The 24,294-nt window shown below is 45.4% G+C and overlaps 1 protein-coding gene across 1 annotated transcript in view; it reads left to right on the forward strand.

Moving 5' to 3' along the window:
* The window catches only part of CHSY1 (chondroitin sulfate synthase 1), a 94,786-nt gene that overhangs the window by 11,525 nt on the left and 58,967 nt on the right, over positions 1-24,294 (forward strand). Inside the window, exon 2 of the mRNA XM_083713132.1 lies at positions 2,003-2,498. Coding sequence (XP_083569258.1) covers positions 2,003-2,498 — 496 coding nt within the window. The remainder of the gene's footprint in view (positions 1-2,002; positions 2,499-24,294) is intronic.

The following is a 24,294-nucleotide window of genomic DNA, read 5'->3' on the forward strand; positions in this document are numbered from 1 at the left end:
TTTCCTTCCTTTTCTTAGTCATGTGTGAACAGATCAGTTTATTGTCTAAAACGATTGGTGAGCCCCCAGTATAAAATAGGAAGAACACGTTTAAAGAGTGCTTTATTTTTGCACCTCTTGAGTGTTTTCAGGTCAGATTCTGAACACCGATAATGTCTGGAACAAAGCTGTCTAACATAACTAAAAATGTTCTACCTTTGTGCAGGGAAGGAAGAAAAGGTGACGGCTATAAAACTATCTGGTTACTGAGCAGAGACTTTCCCCCCTCATCTCTTCCTGCCAAAAGCACACTTCTTGTAGGTAGAAATTATAGGTGGAAATTTGAGAAGAGAACATTGGGTAGTCTAGACTTCATGGTCTTTGAAAGCCTGGAGCAGACACTGAATGTGTATGTTGGCCATAATTGTCCCTTGGGTGGCTCTTGTTTTTTGGGTCTGACTTGAGAGAGACCTGCAACAGAAACCTTGCATTACAGTGGCGACTGCAGTCTATGTTAAGTCACATTCTTCACACCATACATTTAAAGCACCATGATGTCGCTTTCAACAGTCATGGCTTCCCCTAAAAAAAATCCTGAGAGTTGCAGTTTGTAAGGGTGCTGAGAGTTGATAGGGCACAGCTACTGCCAGAAGTACAATTCCCAGAGTTTCCTGGGAAGAGGGATTGATTGCTAAACCACTTTGGGAACAATGTATGGTCTTGAGTGTGGCCTTGCTGCCCAGATTAGCTTGGTTCTGCCGTAATGCACTGTTGAGGGATTCTGAACAGATTTGCAGTGTGCCCAATCATTATTGCTTGTGACTGTTAAAATTATAGAATCTCATACTGAAATACATACGTGGTTGATTCAGACAAACACCAAGACAGTCTCTCCCGACTTGGTGCTTGCCAGATGTTTTGGCACCACAGCTCTTCATCAGCCTCAGCTGCCACGACTCACAAGCCTCTTAGAATGTCAACACACATGTAGATGAGGATGTCCTCCTAGACGTTATGTGCTTGAACCTCCATAAAGCATTCAACAAACTCCCTTGCAAAAGGTCCTTGACTAAAACCTTACATTCATGGGCTGAGCGTACACTGTCAGGAAGGGGCCTCAGGTCTGAGCCCCAGCCTCATCAGGTAGGGATGGGAATGTCCAAGGACTATGGCTCTGACTCTGTATAAGACTGCTTCCTACGTTCATTCAAAGAATGACAAAATGTGAATTCATATGGGCCAGAAAGTGCTTGGTCTAAAGACTCTGGATTGTTTGTACCTGAAATTATCGGCTTATGGTCATGGGTGCATGTTTAAATGCCTAGGTTTCAGTCCTTTGGTCAAAAGAAGTGATTTGGGTTAATTTCTTAGATGGCTGCAATACAAGTACTTCACCCCATCTGTCTTATCAGAGAAACCCTCTTACAGTTCAGCAGGATCCGTTCTCAGGTCAGTGCCTAGGAAGCTTTAGAAATGAGATATAGATGAGATGCCCTCTTTCGCAATTTTGGTCACAATAAGCACAGCTCTACAGCCAGGGCAGAGGGCTCTTATCAATACAGTGAGTTAGACCCATTGGTCTAGCTAGCTTGGCTACACTGACTGGCAGCAGCTCTCCAGGGGTTCAGATGGAGTTCGCCCCCAGCCCTACCTGGAGATGTCAGGAATCAAATGTGGGACCTTCTGCTTGTAAAGCAAATGCTCTTCCACTGAGCTGGGGCCATTAAAGATCGTGTGCCAATCAAAACACAGGCGAGGCCTCTTTGGTCATTACCAGACCCCACCTGTCCAGTGCTTAGAGCAGCAGAGCATCTGCTTTCTCCCCAAGATCTTCAGGTAGGACTGGGAATATCCCCTGCCTGAACCCCTGCAGGGCAGCAACCTGTCAGTCTGTGTAATGCTGAGCTAGATGGACCAATGGTTTGACTCAGTAGAAGGCAGCATCCTATGTTCCTATACTCTCCATGAATATGCACAAACAGAGCGGGTTTGCGTAACTGGTTTTTGGTCTTCTACTCTGCAGAACGTGGTCCAGCACCATCCCTGGCAAGGTTGAGTTCTTCTCCAGCGAGGGCTCAGACATCTCTCTCCCCATCCCCATCGTGCCGCTGCCTGGTGTGGATGACTCTTACCCGCCCCAGAAGAAATCGTTCATGATGCTCAAGTACATGCATGACCACTACTTGGACCAGTACGAATGGTTCATGCGGGCCGACGACGATGTTTACGTCAAGGGGGACAAGCTGGAGAACTTCCTTCGGAGCTTGAACAGCAGCGAGCCCCTCTTCCTTGGGCAGACGGGTCTGGGCACCACAGAAGAAATGGGGAAGCTGGCCTTGGAGCCCGGGGAGAACTTCTGCATGGGGGGCCCAGGCGTCATCATGAGCCGGGAAGTCCTGCGGAGGATGGTCCCTCATATCGGGGAGTGCCTTCGAGAGATGTACACGACCCACGAGGATGTGGAGATTGGGAGATGCGTGCGGAGATTTGCAGGAGTGCAGTGCGTCTGGTCTTACGAGGTATGTAGCTGGTATGGTCCAGGGTAGCGGTGTATGGGAGGAGGGGAGTGTTGAAGACTTCTTGTTATTTCTGCAGCAAGGTCCCTGCCTCCAGTATCCCAGAGTCTCTCAATCAGCATGGAAGGTGGGAGCATTTTGGCCACTGTGTGCTCCAAAACTAAGCATTTGGGCCCTGAAAACACAAGTTTCAAGAGAATGGTTTGCAAGTTCCATTGCACACCATTCTCTTGAAACTTGTGCTTTCGGTGCTCCTGAAACTTGTGTTTTCAGTGCTTACATATAAAGGGACTTCATGGAAAACACAACTTAAGTCACTCAGAAAGAAGACATTGGAACACTCCAAATTATTTGTCCATGGAGATCAGCATTGATGATTCTAGTGCCTCCTATTTATTTATTTTATTTTATTTTATTTTATTTTATTAATTCTAGGTTGTTGTATAATCTTAGAAGGGGTGTTGCTGTAGCCATTATGAAGGAACCCTGAAATTCTGAATCTACCACTACACTAGTGCTGATGGGGAGAGCTTTAAATGTTTTTTAATACTTCTTTTTTAGCTCATATTAATGAAGAACTGTTGTGCTTTGAGAAAAATGCAAATTTAGGTGACATATCTGTCTGGAAATCTCTCTTGCCGTGTGTGTGTTCTCCCCCCTCCCCTGAGCAACCCACAGCATATGGACCGAAAACTAGTATTCCTCAAATTGTGTGCGATCGTTGGAGGCCTTCCAGGAAATCTGCTTTCAGATCTAATGGTTTTGATTTTGAGGAATTTCGGTTAAATTTTAATCTAGGCAAATATTCATCTCTGCATTCTGTGGCGGGGTGGGGTGGGGGGCGGATGAGAAAATTTTGGCGTTCAGTACCCTTTGTTACATTTTGATTATGTTTGGTTTATAGAGACTGGGTTCAGGCAAAAGTTCATTGCAGTTCAGTAAGTCCCTAGCTTGTCTTAAGCTCTTTAGCACTGAGGCAAAGCCCAGAGGATAACTGAAGGAGAAAATGTGGTTTTCCTTTCTTCTCTTATGGACATCTTGCTGAAGACAGCAACTTGGCGAACTACCTCCCAAACTCAGGATGTGCGTGCGAGAAATCTTAAATTGAGATAGGAAGTTAAAGGTGTGGAGAATTCCCATTAATATTAATAATAATAATAATTTATTATTTGTACCCACCCATCTGGCTGGGTTTCCCCAGCCACTCTGGGCGGCTTCCACAGAAACTAAAAATACACTAAAATTACATTAGGCAATACTTCAATGTTTGGCTTATATAAATCTTAAATCTTCAGTGTTGTTGTTTAGTCGTTTAGTTGTGTCTGACTCTTTGTGACCCCATGGACCAGAGCACGCCAGGCACTCCTGTCTTCCACTGCCTCCCGCAGTTTGGTCAAACTCATGCTGGTAGCTTCGAGAACACCATCCAACCATCTCGTCCTCTGTCGTCCCCTTCTCCTTGTGCCCTCCATCTTTACCAGCATCAGGGTCTTTTCCAGGGAGTCTTCTCTTCTCATGAGGTGGCCAAAGTATTGGAGCCTCAGCTTCAGGATCTGTCCTTCCAGTGAGCACTCAGGGCTGATTTCGTTAAGAATGGATAGATTTGATCTTCTTGCAGTCCATGGGACTCTCAAGAGTCTCCTCCAGCACCATAATTCAAAAGCATCAATTCTTCTGTAATCAGCCTTCTTTATGGTCCAGCTCTCACTTAGGATAATGATTAACAGAGCCTTCTCCAACCTGGTGCCTTCTAGGTATTTTGGGCTACAACTCCTACCAGCTGTATGATGGGATGATGGGAGTTGTAGTCCAAGATATCTGGAAGACTCTAGCCTTGGGGGAGGCCGTTTTCTTCAGCTCTCTTCTTTATAAGGAAAGGCGGCCAAAAAAATAGCATTATTAGTCATCACTGCCACCATCTTATGTGTTTTAATTAGTGCCAGAGGCAGATCTAAATAATCTCTGGCATTTTAAATTTATTCCGAAAGGGAAGCAACCGTTGCTTCTTTGTCAGCCTGTGATGCAACCTGCGATCTTATTGCACCATGCAAAAGCCAACCAGTTTGCAAGAGCTTCCTGAATCACCTTGCAGATGGGACTTTAACATGCCCTGCGCCAGTGACACCCATTTCTTCCCCCCACTTCCATTGCATTCCTCTTTCTCCTTTTTATTTTTTAGTGCTGAGCTTGAGGGAAAATACCCTGAAACCCGAAAGCTAGCTTTGGTATGCTTAGTTGACTAGTCTGTATTAGAGAGGTTATTCTGAAACTGTTCACATAAACTCTTTCCTTTTCTCCCTGATCTCAGTTCCTGACTGATCAGAATCACTCTGTATTTCATCTTCCTGTTTTCAGACACGGTCTAAATCATACACTCTTTCTCTCAAGTTTTGAGAACCCAGGTAGCCAACAAGAGGGGAAGGTTAAAACATGTACCTGCAAAATACACTCCTGTAAGAAACCAAACGCGGGTGATGGGACGCGGGTGGCACTGTGGGTAAACCTCAGTGCCTAGGGCTTGCCAATCGCATGGTCGGCGGTTCGAATCCCCGCTGCGGGGAGAGCTCCCGTCTTTCGGTCCCAGCTCCTGCCCACCTAGCAGTTTGAAAGCACCCTTAAGTGCAAGTAGATAAATAGGTACCGCTTTATATTTATATATATATATAGCGGGAAGGTAAACGGCGTTTCCGTGTGCTGCGCTGGTGCTGGCTCGCCAGAGCAGCTTCGTCACGCTGGCCACGTGACCCGGAAGTGTCTCTGGACAGCACCGGCCCCCTGCCTCTTAAGTGAGATGGGCGCACAACCCTAGAGTCGGACATGACTGGCCCGTACGGGCAGGGGTACCTTTACCTTTACCTTTAAGAAACCAAACAACCCCGGAGGAAGGAATTCAGTGGTCAAGCATCTGCCTTGCATGCAGGAGGTCCAAAGTACGACACCTGTGCCTCCAGGCAGAGCTGAGAGAGATTTTGTTTAAAATCTTGGGAAGCTGCTGCCAGTCAGTGTAGACTACTGAACTAGATGGATCAAGTTCGCTGTTTGAGCACCTGACTCACCACTGAGAGCTGAACAAGAGAATGAATGGGCTGTCACCATCCACCTATTTGCATTACCCATTTTTAAGGCAGGGGTTTGGAGAGTTGGGATTACTTTATCAGTAAAAAGGGCACAGAAACATCCTCCCATGTGACCCCTATGAGAGCCAGTGTGGTGTAGTGGTTAAGAGTGGTAGTCTCGTAATCTGGGGGACTGTGTTCGTGTCTCCGCTCCTCCACCTGCAGCTGCTGGGTGACCTTGGGCAAGTCACTCTTCTTTGAAGTCTCTCAGCCCCACTCACCTCACAGAGTGTTTGTTGTGGGGGAGGAAGGGAAAGGAGAATGTTAGCCGCTTTGAGACTCCTTCGGGTAGTGATAAAGCGGGATATCAAATCCAACCTCTTCTACTCTTTTTCTTCTTCCCTAGTCCATTGCTCAAAACAATTTCCTCTTTTTGACTCTGGAAGTAAACTGAGATGATAGAATAGTGTTTGCTGTTCTCTAAGAGTAGAGGAGATACATTTTGATTTAGTTTTCTTTCATTTGTATGCCGCTTTCCCACAGTGAGCCATGTCCAAAATAGCTTGCAAGAAACAAAATGCAGAACTTTGAGGGTGTGTGCACGCGCAGTAGAGAAAAACCAGTTTGCAAAACGTACCAATACATACATAGAGGACGAAACTATGGAACTCACTGCCACAGGAGGCAGTGATGACCACCAACTTGAATGGCTTTAAAAGAGGGTCGGGCAGATTCCTGGAGGGTAAGTCTATCAGTGACTACTAGTCATGGTGGTTATGCTCTGCCTCCACTTAGAGAGGCAGCAGTGCTTCTAAATAGTAGTTGCAGGGGACCACAGGAAGGGAGAGCGTTCTTGCACACGGTAACTGCTTGGGGGTTTCCCATGGGCATCTGGCAGGCCTCTTTGAGAAACAGGATGCTGGACTGGCTGGACCATTGGTCTGATGCAGCGGGGCTCTTCTTATAGTCTTAAAAGTAAAGGTAAAGGGACAACTGGCCATTAGGCCCAGTCGTGACTGACTCTGGGGTTGCGGTGCTCATCTCGCTTTATTGGCCGAGGGAGCATGTGGCCAACATGACTAAGCTGCTTCTGGAGAACAAGAGCAGCGCACGAAAATGCCCCGCCGGAGCGGTACCTATTTATCTACTTGCACTTGGATGTGCTTTCGAACTGCTAGGTTGGCAGGAGCAGGGACTGAGCAACGGGAGCTCACCCCCGTTGCGGGGATTCAAACCACTGACCTTCTGATTGGCAAGTCCTAGGCTCTGTGGTTTAACCCACAGCACCACCCACGTCCCTTTCTTAGAGTCTTACATATCAGCTATTTAGCAAACGCAGAATAAATTCAATATTATGAAAAGTAAAACCATCTAGACACAAATATATAAGTACAGAGCAAAGAGAAAGCTAATGTGCAGTAAACTTCCAGTTTGCTGAAAGAGCTTCAGCAGACTGGTTTAAATAGATTTCAGAAGGGAGGAGGTCTTCCTTAACAGGTTGGATGATTTAACAGCTGGCTCCAGAGGAGGCCGACAGCTGCAAAAGGGAAATGCTTGGTGGAGGCGGGGAGAGACTGATGGCAAGTCCTCTTCCTTGGCCTCCCAGAAATTCCATTTACTTGTGGCAGTCCACATTTCATTTACTGTTAAGCTACAATGCACACACCCCATTCTGTATGTGCATGACGTGTATTTTATATATATCAGACATGTTCAACCGGTCGACCGCGATCGACAGGTAGATCGCCGAGGTGTTGCAGGTCAATCGTGCGATTGAAGAAATTGATCGCCTGTGCGCTCCTGATCAGTCGCTCCATGCCCTGCCCCCGGCGCTATGTCCCAATTCCGCTGCCGCCATGAAAGCTTGTATTCCCTCCCTTAGTGTAGTGTTGTTGTAGAGTTTTTATGCACCCCCAGAAAAAAATAGCTCAACAACTCTGGGCAATGACAATGGGTAGATCACTGCCAGTTTCATTATACTGGGAGTAGATCGTAGTCTATAGAGAGTTGGACATGCCTGATATATATGAATGAAAAGAGGCCACTTTTGTTTCTCATTTGCCTTGAACATAATGTGGGCAGATGGCAGCTAAGCGATGGCACAGAAAGGTAATCTCTATGCCACCCCACGATACTACTTGCCGGCGATTGTGCTCAGCTTTGCCCTGAGAAAGTAGCTTTCTTTCTCTTTCACCAGAGATTATAAAAGGAATTGTGCAGCTGTACTTCTTAAAAAGACAGGGCATTCTTTATTAGCCTGGCTACGCTACTTTTATATCCTTGTATCTTCCGAATGACCTTCATCGGGTGATAGTAGAGAGGAGGAGACAGGGTAGACATTGCAGCTGCTTTGTATATATGGGGTTGGTGCCTGGGAAGAAGGGGAGGTCAGCTTTCGTGAGAAGATGCACTGTTAATCTGCTTCCAGTTAGTTAGAATAACCTCTCCTAAGGGAATAAGCTGTTGGCTGTTGAAACTGATAGGGCATTGGCGTGCAATGCAGGCGATGGCAAGCTGAATGGGTGGTTGTGTGGGGAAAGGACCTTACGGTGATTTGTCTTGGAAATTTCATTTGTTCTTTTCTTAAGAACTTTATGGCTTGCAGCCAGAAGGCCACCGTAATCTAAAAGCAAAATAAATTGGGCATCCAGAAACATAGAAACATAATAAAGTGAAAAGGTATATTATGATGATAACATCACAACCTCCCATTCAAGTTAAAAGCAAATGCAATAAATCCTCTCTTTATCAAAGTCAACAACAAAATGTTTTAAACTCAAAAGTACCTCTGACATACTCAGTATCAAAAAAGATGATCAAGAACTTGGGGCACTCCATATGCTGGTCTTGAATTTTCTTTTCTTCTAACAATAGGCATTTCATAGTGTTGTAAAGTCATGGAATACTCTGTGTTCTTGTTTGCAATTTCCCTTTAAAGGAAGGGAGATTCTGGGTCTTTATGAGCAAAGTTTCTTCCTCTTCCCATTGAGTTTTTAAAACTGAAAGTGGGTTTGTTTGTTCCTGTTTCTGCATCTTGCAAGTCTTAGCAACTTATCTTTGTGAAAATAACACACACACACCAAAGTATTTCTGAAGCTGGAAATGGAAACAAAGGGCTGGTGTGGGGAGCTGCCCAAAATAAACCTCTGTGTGGTTTACAAAGGTGCGAGTGATGGGCAGGCTTCTCTTTTGCACAGAGTATTTTGGGTTCTGGATGGGCACCCCACCGAAAAAAAATAGCTCCTGCTCTTCCTTTACCAAAGTGGAACCTTATGACTTTGATGGAAACTCTTGCGCATAGTGTGTCTCCTGGCAAAATGGCACTAAGGCTGCCAGAAACAATCCCATCCACCGATCCGCAGCCTTCTTTTTTCATCAGCGCAGGCTGCATTAAAATCTGGCTGCTGTCTTGAGGGCTGCAGGAACTATGATTCCCTGGGCTGCTGCCCCTGTAGGGCAAACTGCAGGCCAGGGTAAGTTTTTCTAGGACCCATAATTGCTCTCCCCTCCCAGGCCAACCCTTCCCACCCCCAACCCCATGCTCAAAGGCTTTGGGTCAGACTAGAGCTTTCCCCCATACAATTCTTGCCTAGAGCACTGGTTTTCAGGTCTTGTCCTGATCCAAGGTGGGTTGCAACAGGAGCATTCCCACAATACAAATATATATTAAGAATGGGGTCCTCAGATGCATGTCTGTGTCAAACCTGAGTCCTGAGTCTGAATAGATTGAAGATATGTGGCCTAGAGGTCCCTGGTTCTCATTCATTCCAGAGCTATCTTAGACCCAGCACTGATAAGTTGTTCTCTGTGCTCTCTAGGTAATGCACACAGCTATGGCAAGGTCTGAGCTCAGTGGCAGAGCATCTGCATCGCATGCAGAAGATTTCCGGTTCCATCCCCAACATCTCCACATTGGAGTGGAAGAAATCCTGGCTGTGAACTGGAGAGCTTCTTTCAGTATTGTCTGTAGACAATACTGAGGTCAATGGACCAATAGCCTGACCCAGGGACATAGGACACTTCTTTATACTGTATCCTATGTTTTCCCAATGCAGTTTAGAACATAAGAAGAGCCTTGCTGGATTAAGCCAGTGACCCATCTAGTCCAGCATCTTCTTCTTGCAGTGGCCAACTAATGGGAAGCACACAAGTAGGACCTGAATGCAGCAGCTCTCTTCCCTCCAGCAGTTTCCAGCAGCTGCTATTCAGATGCACACCTCCTCAGACAGTAGAGGTAGACCATAGCCATTAGGGTTTGTGACACAATTCCTTTTTGCTTTTTTTTTGCTTACAGTCATGTTCTTGATTGTTGCTGTTATGCAGTTGTGTGGAACCTTTTTTACCCAAAGGACTGCATTTGTCTGTGGGAAACTTCTCAAGGGAAACCCGCCACTGGCTAGCAGGGCCAGAGGCAAGAGAACATGGGGCAGATCAGTGGGTGTAGCTCTTACCTTTGTACTGTAGGTTTTTTTTTTAAAAAAAAGATTTTATTAAGTACAGTGGTACCTTGGGTTCCAGACGCTTCAGTTTACAGACGCTTCAGATTACAGACTCCGCTAACCCAGAAATAGTACCTCGGGTTAAGAACTTTGCTTCAGGATGAGAACAGAAATTGTGTGGCAGCGGGAGGCCCCATTAGCTAAAGTGGTCTTCAGGTTAAGAACAGTTTCAGGTTAAGATCGGACCTCCAGAATAAATTAAGTTCTTAACCCGAGGTACCACTGTAATCAGAATATTTTACGATGAAGCAAAGGCTACATTTGTTTTTATTTAACACACACTATGTACATACAGATAATATATTACACACACACAAAACCCACCAGTGGTGCAAATCATTGCTCAGAGGCTTACACAGTACAGTGGTACCTCGGGTTAAGAACTTAATTCGTTCTGGGGGTCTGTTTTTAATCTGAAACTGTTCTTAACCTGAAGCACCACTTTAGCTAATGGGGCCTCCTGCTGCCGCCGCGCCACTGCCGCATGATTTCTGTTCTCATCCTGAAGCAAAGTTCTTAACCCGAGGTAATATTTCTGGATTAACGGAGTAACCTGAAGCGTATGTAACCCGAGGTACCACTGTAATGCCTAGCGATAGCAGGAAGTTCTGTTTTGGTATTTGCTTTCCTTCCCCATCCCTAGGTTTGACTGCGCAGATGGGCAATTGCTTTTCAAGACCAACGACCAAGACTATCCATAATTCAGGTTTTCTTCCACAGTGGAAGAAAGGGGGTGGAAAGGAGTTGATAGGCCTCTTTCATTTGTGGAGGTTATGAAGTCATACCATAAAAGTGTACAAAACAGAAGAAAAAGTTCCACTCCCTTTAATAGAATACAGCTTAAGAAAAAGAGAGACATAGTTAAGGCAAAATAAGTTTTTTTGCAAACATGAAAATAATATTTTTTATTCCATAAGATAAAATGCACACTACAGACAAATGTTAAGAATGCGCTCTTGTGTTTGCTTGTAGGCCAAATGCCAACTAAAAGTGAGTGCTCCTCAGATTTCCCAGACTGATTTAACAGTCAGTCCCTCTTCCCAGGGAACTCTGGAAATTGAAGCTCTGTGAAGGAGAATACAGGATCTCCTAACACCTCTTGGCAGGCTTATCGTATTACAGTCCACAGGATTGATACCGCTTCATATGTGTGGTGCATAAGGGACCTCTGAAAGTGGTGCAGCTTGTGGGAACCATAGCAGTGAGACAGGGTTCTTCCTCTTACTGTTGTGATAAGACTATCAGTGGCAGCAGAGCTGCTGCAATAGAGAGTAAGAAAGGAATAAGGAGTGTCTGGCACACCTGCCAGACATGGTGGTGCTTTAGACCAGTGTTTCCCAACCTTGGGCCTCCAGCTGTTTTTGAACTACAATTCCCATCATCCCTGACCATTGGTCTTGCTAGCTAGGGATGATGGGAGTTGTAGTCCAAAAACAGCTGGAGGCCCAAGGTTGGGAAACACTGCTAGACTAGCAAGCAATGCAAGGTGGTGTTCCTTGTTTGACTGACATTTTGCAAACAAATCTCTGGAGCTCTGCAGCTTCTCAGTTGCCATGCTTAGCCTTAATTGAGCCTTAAAGCAGTCTCCAGCATTTTTAGCAGTAAAAGCTTTTCCGAACCCCCTGATGGTGTGAACTTTCTTGGCAGCCAGCTGGAGCCTCTCAAAATCTTGCCAGGAATCCTGATTGTCTAAAAGGGTAGGGATTATCTCCTTGCCCTGGCTGGGACAAAGTGACCTTTAAAGTTTTTGCTTCCCAAGCCCAGGGACGTGGCACAGAGTACCAGTCTGCCGTACTGCTAATATGGTTCGAGCTTTTGAGGAAGTTTAAATGGCTCATTGGTTTTGTTTGGAGTGAAACAATGAATTTCTGCTACAGTTTTTTTTTTAAAGAAGATTTTCTGTGGCTATTGCCACTTTAAATCATCTTTATTGTCAAGGATTTGCTGTGTGGTTTTAGCAACAATAAAAAGAGAGAGTTTTCTATTGTCCTTAGTGTTGGAGGACTGGATAGCTGTGGCTCTGCCAATCTCATCACAGCTCAATCTTTTCTCATTGAGCAGTGAAGAGTCTTGGAAAAAAATGCCTTTCCCCCCTACGTCCTTGGCAGTAGCTATTTTAAAACTTTTTAAATATTTTAGTAGGCCAGGATATATTGTCTTAAATTGATTTCAAAATAGCTGGGTGCTGCCCTAGGTAGAGTTGAGGGCCTGTTTAAGTGTTTAGCAGAATCAAGCGATGGGAGAGAGAGAGAAACTCCCCTCCCTGGATTATATCACTCTGGGGTGCAAGAGGGAAGGGGGAATCTTAAAATAGCCATCTATCTATCTTTTGCACATTCAAGACTAGCCTAAGAGGGAGTACAAGCTCTACCTCTCCTTTAAATCAGAACCAGTGAAGGCGGTGAAGGTCCTGTGTGAGTGCCTGGAGGCGGTTGGAGGTTGGATGGCGGCTAACAGATTGAGGTTGAATCCTGACAAGACAGAAGTACTGTTTTTGGGGGACAGGAGGCGGGCAGGTGTGGAGGATTCCCTGGTCCTGAATGGGGTAACTGTGCCCCTGAAGGACCAGGTGCGCAGCCTGGGAGTCATTTTGGACTCACAGCTGTCCATGGAGGCGCAGATTAACTCTGTGTCCAGGGCAGCTGTCTACCAGCTCCACCTGGTACGCAGGCTAAGACCCTACCTCCCCGCGGACTGTAATGCTGTACGGTTTTTAACACTGATTGGGAGCCGCCCAGAGTGGCTGGGGAAAACTCAGCCAGATGGGCGGGGTATAAATAATAAATTATTATTATTATTATTATATTTCAATCAAGCTACACTCACCCTGAATGGGTAAATCTGTTCACGTTCTTATGTGTGTTTTCTTGCAAATCAGGGGTGAGGAACCTGTAGCTCTACAGATATTGATGGACTCCAGCTTCCTTCAGGCTAAGGCAGCAAGGCTAATAGTCAGGGGTGATGAGATTTGTAGTCCAGCAGGCCACCAGTTCCCCATGCCTATTGTAAACAAATGCTCCTCTTTTTCCTGTTTTCTTCTGTCTGTCAGTAGCCTCTCCTTCGTTACCCTTCGCCCATCCTGTTCGGGGCCATTTTCCAAATTGTGGACTAGGGATGAGCATGTGAGGTTGCCTTATGCTGTGCCCGGATCATTGTTTCCATCTGGCCCTATGATGCCTGCTCTGGCTGGAAGCAGAATTCAAAGCTGAAGTCTTTCCTAACCCTCCTCATCCTGAAATGCCAGGGTTTTGCATGTAAAGTATAACTCACTGTGTAACAGCACCTTTCCAAATGACGTAGAGCAGGTGCTGTGGGGGACCTTTGGCCCTCCAGGTGTTGCTGGACTACAACTCCCATCATCCCTGTCCATTGGCCATGCCGGTTGGGGCTGATGGGAGTTGTAGTTCAGCAATGTCAGGAGAGCCAGTGGTTCTTCATACCTGGCCTAGAGAGTACGCCCTCCCAGTGTTAAGGCTGCTTCCGAAGTCATTTGGTTTCTTGGAAAGATTCCTGCACTAATCTGATGTGTGTGTGTGCGCGCACGCGCGCTGCCTGGCTTGGTTGTACAAATGCTCCAACATTGATTCTGACCCTAGCCATGCATTCAGGGGGAATGCATGTAGATTCAAAGTGGGACAAGGATTCCTTCCACTCCCACCCACCCCCTCCAAGAACCTTATGCATGCCAACTTTCTGCCCCACTTTGACTTGTTGAGTGTGAATTTCTGAAAGGGCATTTGAAGTGTGTTCGGGTGAGTGTGCTTAGAAGTCTCCCTCCAAGAATCCTGATTATCCAGAGTTTCTGGGTGCAGGGAGGTTTCTAAGTGATCAGCTGAAGGCAATTAGAAGATCCCTTTGGACCTTTGCACTCTGAACAGGGCTTCTGTTAATTAGGTTAGCCTTGTTCCAACCCATGTCAAAGTCCTCTTATCTTTGGAAAATGTTGAAGGAGGGGCACAGCAGCTCTGGGACAACTGGGGAAAGTCTCACTGGTGTTTAACAACAAATTAAAGGTAAAGGTAAAGGTACCCCTGCCCGTTCGGGCCAGTCTTGCCAGACTCTAGGGTTGTGCACTCATCTCACTCTATAGGCCGGGAGCCAGCGCATTCCGCAGACACTTCCGGGTCACGTGGCCAGCGTGACAAGCTGCATCTGGCGAGCCAGCGCAGCACGGAACGCCGTTTACCTTCCCGCTGGTAAGCGGTCCCTATTTATCTACTTGCACCCGAGGTGCTTTCGAACTGCTAGGTTGGCAGGCGCTGGGACCGAACGACAGGAGCGCGGGGATTCGAGCCGCCGACCATGCCATTGGCAAGTCCTAGGCGCTGAGGTTTTACCCACAGCGCCACCCGCGTCCCAAACAACAAATTAGCAGCTCTTAAATAACAGCTTATGCTTGGACAAGAAACTGGGCCTATAACCTAATAGGGTCGTAATGTTATTTAGATAAGGCCAGCTCTGCTGGCAGTAGTCATATTTATTTATTTTTATTTTTAAATAACATTATTCTGCCAAGCCAGCCAACTCTAATAGTTTTCGTATGGGCTTCTGTTATTAGCCCCATTGCAGTGGTTTGTGGATGCAGTTGGCAAGTAAGTCAACCCTACAGAGAAAATGGGCTGCGTGTAAAGTCTTGAAGGCTTTTTCTTCTTTTCATATCGATTGCAGTATAATTCTAGAAAAGCAACCCTTGCTTTATTAGCTTTTAACAGGTGCACAGCTCTGAATTTGAATGCAGGAAGTGCCTTTTGGTTTTTATGTGTGTTTTAAAAAATTGCTTCTAATAATAATCTTTGTTCATCCAAGCCCTTCTGTCACAGCACCTTCCTGAAAGGAACAAGTTTTCTTTGTTGAATAACAGTGAAAGTTTTCCAGAGAGAGTGTGTGTGAGTAACTTAGTATGGGCATGACCGGCAGGGATATTGCTGTTCTGTGAATAGCACTTCCACACTAATGAAGCATTGCAGCGTTGGGCTGTGATTAATTACTTGGCAACAAGCCCTTGCAAACAAAAAAAACAAAAAACAACCTTGAAGCAGACCAAAATGCTTTGGCTGTGTGTATCGCCCTATCAAGTTGGCGTGGAATGTTAACGGGAAGGCATTGCATGAAGCTGCGACTGTTATGTTGACTTCTTGAGAGCATAGTGGTATGCATTTCAATGGCAGCTCCTGTGTGATATTATCAATAATAATAGTAATAGTAATAATAATAAATAATAATTTGTATACCACACTATACCCCTAGATCTCAGGGCGGTTCACAATATAAAATCACAATATAAAAGAACTCAAAATGCATATTAAAAAGAAAAACAAAGACAATCCAATAATCTCCCCTTCCACAACACATTTTAAAAAGGCATCAGATGTCAATCAGGTAAAAGCCTGGTTAAAGAGGAACGTTTTCGTCTAGCGCCTAAAAATGTGTAAAGAAGGCAGCAGTCGAACCTCCCTAAGGAGCGCATTCCACAAATTTGGAGCCACTGCAGAAATGTTGCCACCCTCTGGACCTCTCGCAGAGGAGGCACATGAAGAAGGGCCTCAGAAGATGATCTCAGGGTCCGGGAGGGTTCATATGGCGAGAGGCGGTCCTTGAGGTATTGCGGCCCAGGTTTTAAACTAGGGAGCGGGCAACCTCAAGGGCCAAGTGCGGCCCTCCAAGCCTCTCTTGTCTGGTCAGCAGGATTCTCCCCATGCCACACACCTTAGCCTAGGCCTCTCTTCACACCCTCCTTGAGTGTCTTTGCCTGGCTGGAGAGCATCCTTGACTTCCGATACTGCTTCTTTCTTGCCTTGCTAGAGGATTAAAGAAGGATGTCTAGAAACTAACCCACTGTATAACAAGTAAAAACCTGGATTCATTGTGTAGGTTTTTTTTTTGGAGGGGGGGCTATGATTCTGAACGTTCTTTTGTATGTCAAAGGTCTAGATTATTATAGCCTCTGAAGGGACTTAAAGGAATGGCACATAACATAAAGCTCTCCAACATCGAACATGAGTACTCAGTTAAGGATTTTGCATAAGTGATATAATTTATGTAAGTGTCACAACATTAATAAAACCAAGCGCTGTCCTTCTGAAGTTCTGTGCCACCACAAAACCTCTCCCTGAAGCTTGGTCTTTCTTCTGGCTGGAGAGGAAATTGCCTCATCTCATTCATCTCAGCTCCACAGCTGTCTTCTCAAAAGGGTTGGCGTTCAGGAAACTGAAACCTGCAGCCCTTCATAACGCAAAGGATATCCACAGACAATGTGGAACTGGGGGAAATTTCACCACTCATTTTAAAACTTTAAGGGGAAACCTCAGTACTAACCTGCTCTTATGGAAAGGAGACCACAGGCACAACCCCAACTCTTCTGAGTAAAAAAACCCAAAACCCCATAATGGTGGCCACTATCTGCCTCAACTCTCCCCCCTGCACATGAGCACTTTTCGTTCTGGGTCTGCCCACTACTGGCATGTGGCCCTCAGAAGATTGCCTGGAAGGGCATGTGGCCCTTGTTTCCCACAGACTTAGGTTGTTGGGTCCAGCAGGGTGTGTTGTCAGCTTAATAGTAACATAGGAATCTGCTTGAGTTATTTGGTTGCTGCAGTACTGGCTTCTTTAACTGCCTCTAGGGTCTTGGGCAGAGGTCTTCTGCTGGAGCCTTTAGTGGAGTTGTTTATTTATTTATTTAAAGTATTTTTATTTTTATTTTACCTTGCTTTTGTTCAGTGCTTCGCGTCTGTAGAGGAGGTGGGTGAGAATTATACGGACTTGCTGGCTTCTTTCCTCCCATCATCCGCTCTCTTAAGAGACTCAAAATGATGCCACTAAACTAGTCTTTCTCTCAGTGTTACTCCTTTCTGTTCTGTCTCCATAATGGTTTCCAGTCACTTTATGTGTTAAAGCTCCTGGTCCCCCCTTGTCACCCCAGATTCATCGTGTTTGCCCCTTGCTTCTTTCTTTAGATATGCTTCAGATGTTAACATCGGCATCAAAAGTACAGGAAACGCAGCTACCTCTTATTTTTAAATGTTTCTCTGCATGTCTGTCTTGTATGAAATGGATCTTTTGCATCTCTCTGTCAGTGAGGAGGTGTGTCATGCGCTCAGTTTGCAATTTGGAGCTGTGTCACGAGACTGGAAGAACGAGCCGGCTGCACTTCCTGTTTGCACCATAGCCACATCTAAAAGCATGCTTATCACACAGTGTGGCTGGAGGTAAAATGTGCCTTGGAGCACCGTCTCTTTCTATTCACATCCAGTCCTCCCAACCTTGTTGCATCTTATATGTGTTCTAAAAAAGGAGAAGTGGTAGATAGGTTGCATGGCTCAGTGAGCGAGTGTTTGTAAGTGAGCTTCATTTTCTTTCCAATAGTTCTCTGTCGCAAATGTATTTTTAAATCCAAGACCCAAGAAAATGGACCCTGCTCAGAAAAAAAATCATTTTTTTAATATAAAATAAATTAAGTCTTGCTCAGTGACCTTCTTATGGCTTATGTAGGCTCAAAGAGAGCTGAGAAAGGGGGGAGGAATTCTAGTTTGTGCTGGAACAGTATGTGAAGCCTGATGCTAAGATGAGCCTGATAGAATCTCCAAACCTCATCCTCTCACATCTGCCCTCTAATCGTTTATGAGAAGAGGTAGCCTGAGATCGTATCTCCCCTGGCCAAAAATAACTCTGTAGCATCTCCTGGCTGTATATGCACGGTTTTTTTCAGCTTGAACATCTGTTGAGCGAGAAGAGAAGATGTTCTCCCTACCGCAAAAGAAACAAGTTTTTCTTTTCGGTGTCTGAGACCATAATCCTTTGCTTTGCCACGCAATGGCAGCACAGCAAAGCCTCACCCACACCATAAATTTAAAACACATTTATACCACATTAACAGTCATGGAGAATCCTAGAAACAGTTGTTTGTTAGAGATGCTGGGAACAGTAGCTCTGTGAGTTTTACCACCTTCAGCTGCACTTCCTAGGATTCTATGGGGGGAGCCACAACTGTTAAAGTGGTGTAAATATCTGGGGTGGATGTGACACAAATGTGGCTTTCCTTTCTTTCCCCCCAGTGCAAAGAAAGATGCAATTCTCCATCTGTATTTGATGTAGTTTTGCGCAAGAGACATTTTATAGGGTTGGGAAGGGAAGAAGCACACGGCCAGCCAATGATCCTAAGTTCATAGGAGGATTGGTAGCTCTGTTGGTCTTTAAATTTGGTTGCTACTGTAATTGCTGGTGGATTTTGAAAGCATCTCAGGAGCAGTTCAGCCATTTGAGTCCCATGGAAGGCAGTGATGGACACCAGCTTGTTGTTGTTGTTTAGTCGTTTTGTCGTGTCCGACTCTTCATGACCCCATGGACCAGAGCACGCCAAGCACTCCTGTCTTCCACTGCCTCCCGCAGTTTGGTCAGACTCATGTTTGTAGCTTTGAGAACACCGTCCGACCATCTCGTCCTCTGTCATTCCCTTCTCCTTGTGCCCTCCATCTTTCCCAACATCAGGGTCTTTTCCAGGGAGTCTTCTCTTTTCATGAGGTGGCCAAAGTATTGGAGCCTCAGCTTCACAATCTGTCCTTCCAGTGAGCACTCAGGGCTGATTTCCTTAAGAATGGAGAGGTTTGATCTTCTTGCAGTCCATGGGACTCTCAAGAGTCTCCTCCAGCACCATAATTCAAAAGCATCAATGGCTACTAACTATGATGGCAATGCTCTACCTCCATAGATGCTCCATAGATGGGCCATTGGGCTGATTCCAGCAAGGTCTTCTTATGTTCTTATGAACATGGCGGTTAATAATGGTACCTGCCACAGTGATGGGTGGGGTTGAGTGCCCTTAACTGCACCAGTTTAATCCCCTCCCAAGCATGAATTGCAGGATTTACTCCCATATAGCAGAAACGAAAGGGATGTGTACCCAAAAGAAGCACGACTGAATTGGTGGTTTAGTTTGCTCTGTGCTCAGCTATTTGCCCTCTCATCTGCATCACTCCAAGTTCTGTTCTGCTTTCTTGGGCATGCAAAGTGTGATGGAAATAAAATAGTTCCCTAGGAGCCAACTTTCACATAGATAGTTACAGCTCTCTATGTTTGCATTTATTTCTGTGGTTTTCAAAGAATCTAGTTTCTACCGGGGGTAGTTCAGTCGGTAGAGCATGAGACCCTGAACCTCAAGGACATGGGTTTGAGCCCCATGTTGGGCAGAAGATTCCAGATGTTTTGGGACTACAATTCCCATCATCCCTGACCACTGGTCCTGTTAGCTAGGGATCATGGGAGCTGTAGTCCCAAAAAGCATCTGAAGTTTGCCTATGCCTGGACTAGATCACCCTTGGAGCCCCTTCCAGCTCTTTGATTCTGTGATACACAGACACATCTCTTTCTCTATTCTCCATGCAGATTTGTAAGAGGTATTATCAGCATTCAAGGACACATTCCAGTCAGCAGATCTAGTAAGAGAAGTGGCCTGTGGAGAGGGAATGTGGCTTGGCAAAAGCTCTAAGAGCCACATAGAGTGACTTGGAGGGCCACATTTTGTCTACAGGGCCTGATGCTCTCCACTCCTTGCCTATAGCAAGGGATGGCCCAGATAATTTCATTGATATACTAGCTCTATATAGGGGCAGACGGTCTTTCAGGTAGCCCCACCAGCTTTGCCCCAAGGTGGTGGTTACCTTCCACCAAGCAGTTCTTGTTGCACGCCTAGCTGTAACATCCAAACAATGTCCAGAAGACGAAGAGTTAGGTGTTCAATATAGAGCCAAGCAAAGTTGAAACCAGTGAGCAGAGGAAAAGGAGGAATTCTAGAGGTAGTGTTAAAAATAAATAAGACAGTTCCCTGATCAACTCTCTGTTTGGGCTATCGAGAGGCATATTTCTCTTGCAGAAATAGCCATGTTCCTCTGGGACTGACACAAAGACTCTTTTGTAGCTGCTCTGCCGCACATCTGTTTTGGCTTCGAACCATTAAAGCGCTGCATCCCCCCCCCCCCCGGAGAATGATTCCGCACCCCCAAGCAGATTATTTTGTAACTATGTCTTGCTGGATGTATGTGTATCATATTTCCTACCACCCCCCACTAAACATACACACCTGACAATAAACCCCAGGCCATAATTCAGTTCCCACACTACAGTTTGCAAATAGTTACCCAGTGGTCTCGCCATGGGTCCCTCCCCACCTGTATGCTCTGTCGCAGGGCTGATGTGTAACACTGTTTGGCACTGTATTTGCTAGACTGGTTTAAAATGGCTCCCCTGGGCTTCCTGGTTTGTGCCTAATAACATTTACACATTTTTATGAAGAAGTGCCAGAGAAGTCCAGCGGTGCTTTGTGGTGTCACTTCTGAAAATGGCCTCAGAAAGTTTGAGGGTTTCTAGGTGAGAGCGCCAGAAAGTTCAGGGATTAGTTTATTTTCAGTGATTTCTTTGCGTTAGGCCTCAAGCCTACCGCAGTGGGACTAGAACCTGAAATAATTGTTGCTGTTATTATTACATATATATCCCAACTTTCCTCCAAGGAGTTCAAGATGTTATAGGCACTCCCCCTCCATATTCTATTCATACAACAACCCTGTGAGGTAGGCTAGGCTGACAGGCCCAAGGTTGAAGGTATGTCAGGTGTGGGATCAGTCTCTGTACTGTCACCAAGTTCGCCCCCCCTCCAAAAGTGCCAGAGGTCCTAATGAAACTCATCAAGGCATCCTCTTTTAAGATCTGTAGGCCAGAGAATGGTTTTTGTCTTAGGAAGATGCATTTGAGCAGGGGTCAGCAACCTTTTTCAGCAGGGGGCCGGTCCACTCTCCCTCAGACCTTGTGGGGGGCCAGACTATATTTTGAAAATAATAATAAAAAATAACGAATTTCTATGCCCCACAAATAACCCAGAGATGCATTTTAAATAAAAGGGCACATTCTACTAATGTAAAAATACACTGATTCCCAGATCATAAGCAGGCCGGATTTAGAAGGCGATTGGGCCGGATCTGGCCCCCGGGCGTTAGTTTGCCTACCCATGCATTTGAATGTTTGGCCAAGGCCTCAGAGAACATGGTTCAAATCCTCACCCAGCCACGAAGCACATTGGGTTACCATGGGCTGGTCATTGTCTCTCAGTTTAGCCTAGCTCACAGGGTGGTTGTGAGGAAAGAAAAATAGCAGGACAGACTTTGCCCATTTATCCCAGCATTGTCTAAATCAGATGTGGGCAGTCTATGGCCCTCTGGATATTGTTGAGTTAAAGCTCCCTTTATCCCTACCCCAACTTCTTGATCTGTTACGTTCTGAGAAACTGAATTCAACCTTTACGGTTCACACACAAAAATGTTAAATGGCTGAGGTAAAGAAGAATCCAAATTCTGTACTTGTTGAGGCAAAGGGTGGGCGATAATATGTTCCTGTAAAATACAAAGCAAGGCATCCCAGGTCAGTGAGTTTTGTTGTTTAGTTTTCTTCCTGCATTTAGTGTCTAGACTTCATGAGTAGGAGGTTTTTGAAGCTTCAGGATACTGTACAGAGTGACCTTACTTAGAGTGTGGGTGTTGAACCAGAAGGTTTTAAGGAAAGCAAACTTTGATAGTGATTTGGCAGTTGGCAATTCACACAACCATTCATGCATGAGAGAAGCAGGAGGGGAGTGGAAAGCATCTGCTCTGAAGTTTTAAGTTCAGAGCCTTCCCCAACCTGGTGCCCTCGATATTCTTTGGACTATAACTCAGCTAGCTAGGAGGATATGGGAGTTGTAGTCCCAAACATCTGGAGGGCATCAGACTGGGGCAGGCTGAGTTAGAACATCAGCCAAACAGAAGGCCTAACTAAAGTCTCATGCAGGGTTCAACCCCCAACCCTTTTAAATTAATTAAAAATGCTCTTTTTAAAAATAGAATTTATATCCCATTCTTCCTTTCCAAGAAGCCCAGGGAGGGAAACAGATACGCTGTGTGGAAACAAAAGCAAAGTAAAAACTTTCTAAATCAGATATCCCACTTGCACCCCATATCCCACTTGCGTGCAACCGTGTTTACGTGGGTCATCGCAAAATAAATAGATTGACCTTAATAAGTGGGTAAGATAGTTATCCACTATCTCCTTTCATATTCCTTTATCTTCCTGTTTGATTGCAAGGCAGTGTGGTCCACATGAGAGATAGATCTGGACTCCAATCTCCCCTTTTAGCTCTCAGCTGACCTTTGGGGCTGAATTAATTTCTAACTTCAGTTTCCCATCTGTACTATTGGATGACTGATTAAGACTGTAAACCTCTGGAAAGGTTTCATTTTTTGTCTTTTGCACAGGGCATAGTTCATGCTAGGCATGCGATATTTTTATTACTACCATTTACTTCACACAATACTGTTGATGTAAGCCCCAATATTCACCACATTTAAAACTAACGAGGCGCCTTGTGAAACCAGTGTGTAAAAACAGCTTTAAACCCTGGTGTTAAATTTTGGTCAGGCAGAAGCCCCAGATAGCTGTAATTTTGTTAAATGCCAATTTAGTGCTTAACTGTGGTTGAAGCATGAGTGAGGAATGCATCTGTATTTATTTGCTTCTTGCAAGGTTTATATTCTGCTTTTCTCCACCAGCTGGAGATGTCCAGTATGGCTATACTCTCAGCTAAATGAAAAAGGCCGAATACCGTATTTCTTGCTCCATAGGACGCACCGGCCCATAGGATGCACCAAGTTTTTTTGGGGGGAAATAGAGAAAAAAAATTTATTTCCCCCCCAGGTGCTTGTGGGGCCGGCAGCGGGGAGAAGCGCTCTTCTCCCCGCCACCCGCCTGCAGACCAGGTCCGGGGACAGCAGGAAGACGCGCTGTGCCTCCCAGCTGTCCCCGGAGCTTGCGGGGCTGGCGGCAGGGAGAAGCACGTGTCTCCCCGCCGTCAGCCTCCAAAACACATCGGGAGACAGCGGGATGGCGGCGTTCCGCCTTCCCGCTGTCCCCCGACCTTGTGGGACTGGTGCTGCGGCTCTTCCAGATGTTGCTGGACTTCAACTCCCATCATCCCTGGCCATTGGCCATGCTTGCTGGCACCGGAGGGACTTGTAGTTGAACAATGGTGGGCCAGCGGTTCCCCACTTCTGATTATGAAATAAAGCTTTGTGGACTACAGTCCAGTTCATCAGATGCATAAACTGTTAATCTGAGTTACATGTGTGCATGCGCATATGTGAATACACATGTACACACATGATTGGGATGGGGGTAACTGTAAGCAGTAAGAGCAGAAGAAAAGGAATGCAGAAAAATATAGATGGCAATAGGTAAAGGTAAAGGGACCCCTGACCATTAGGTCCTGTCATGGACGACTCTGGGGTTGCAGCGCTCATCTCGCTTTATTGGCCGAGGGAGCCGGCGTACAGCTTCTGGGTCATGTGGCCAGAATGACTAAGCCACTTCTGGCGAACCAGAGCAGCACATGGAAACCTTTACGCCAGAGCGGTTCCTATTTATCTACTTGCACTTTGACATGCTTTCGAACTGCTAGGTTGGCAGGAGCAGGGACCAAGCAACGGGAGGGAGCTCACCCCGTCGCAGGGATTCAAACCGCTGACCTTCTGATTGGCAAGCCCAAGAGGCTCAGTGGTTTAGACCACAGCGCTTCCCGGATCCCTTATAGATGGCGATACTTGCTCTATTAACAGTGGCCATTCACAAAAAGAAAACCCTGCTGTTGATAGATATCCTAGCACATGCCAATGAGTGCTTGTAGCATTATAACAAATATTTTATCCAAGTTCAATTAAAATATGAAATATGAATCCAAAATAAATTTAAGAAAAATCAAAAGTAGAGTTTTCTGTCAGGGATAGGTCCCTATGCAATTTTGTCTGAGCTCTTAATTGTTGTTCTTAGAGTATGTCTGCAGTGGTCCTTATGAGGTGATTGGAAAATGGCATTATTATTATTATTTTTTATTATTATTGTTATTGTTATTATTATTAACAACAACAACAACAACAATCCACCCGGGGCAGGTGACATCAATTAAAAACACTCTTAAAAATAGTTTAAAACAACTTCACTGTCACACCCAAAAATACATCTCATGTATCAAATGGATGTAGGATGTAGAGGATTGCCTTCAGAATTTGCTGAAAGCTGTATGAAGATGATGTATAACCTCAGGTTAATTTCAAATCGGCAATATTACTTAGAAAATGCGTAAAGATATGAAAAATGGATGATTGAGGGAGGTGCTGGTGGAAGTTCAAAAAATTGTAAATTTGTAAACACGGTTGTCAAAATTATTTGTAAAAG

Source organism: Podarcis gaigeae (assembly GCF_964106915.1).
Source record: "Podarcis gaigeae genome assembly, chromosome: 14".
NCBI lineage: Eukaryota > Metazoa > Chordata > Lepidosauria > Squamata > Lacertidae > Podarcis > Podarcis gaigeae.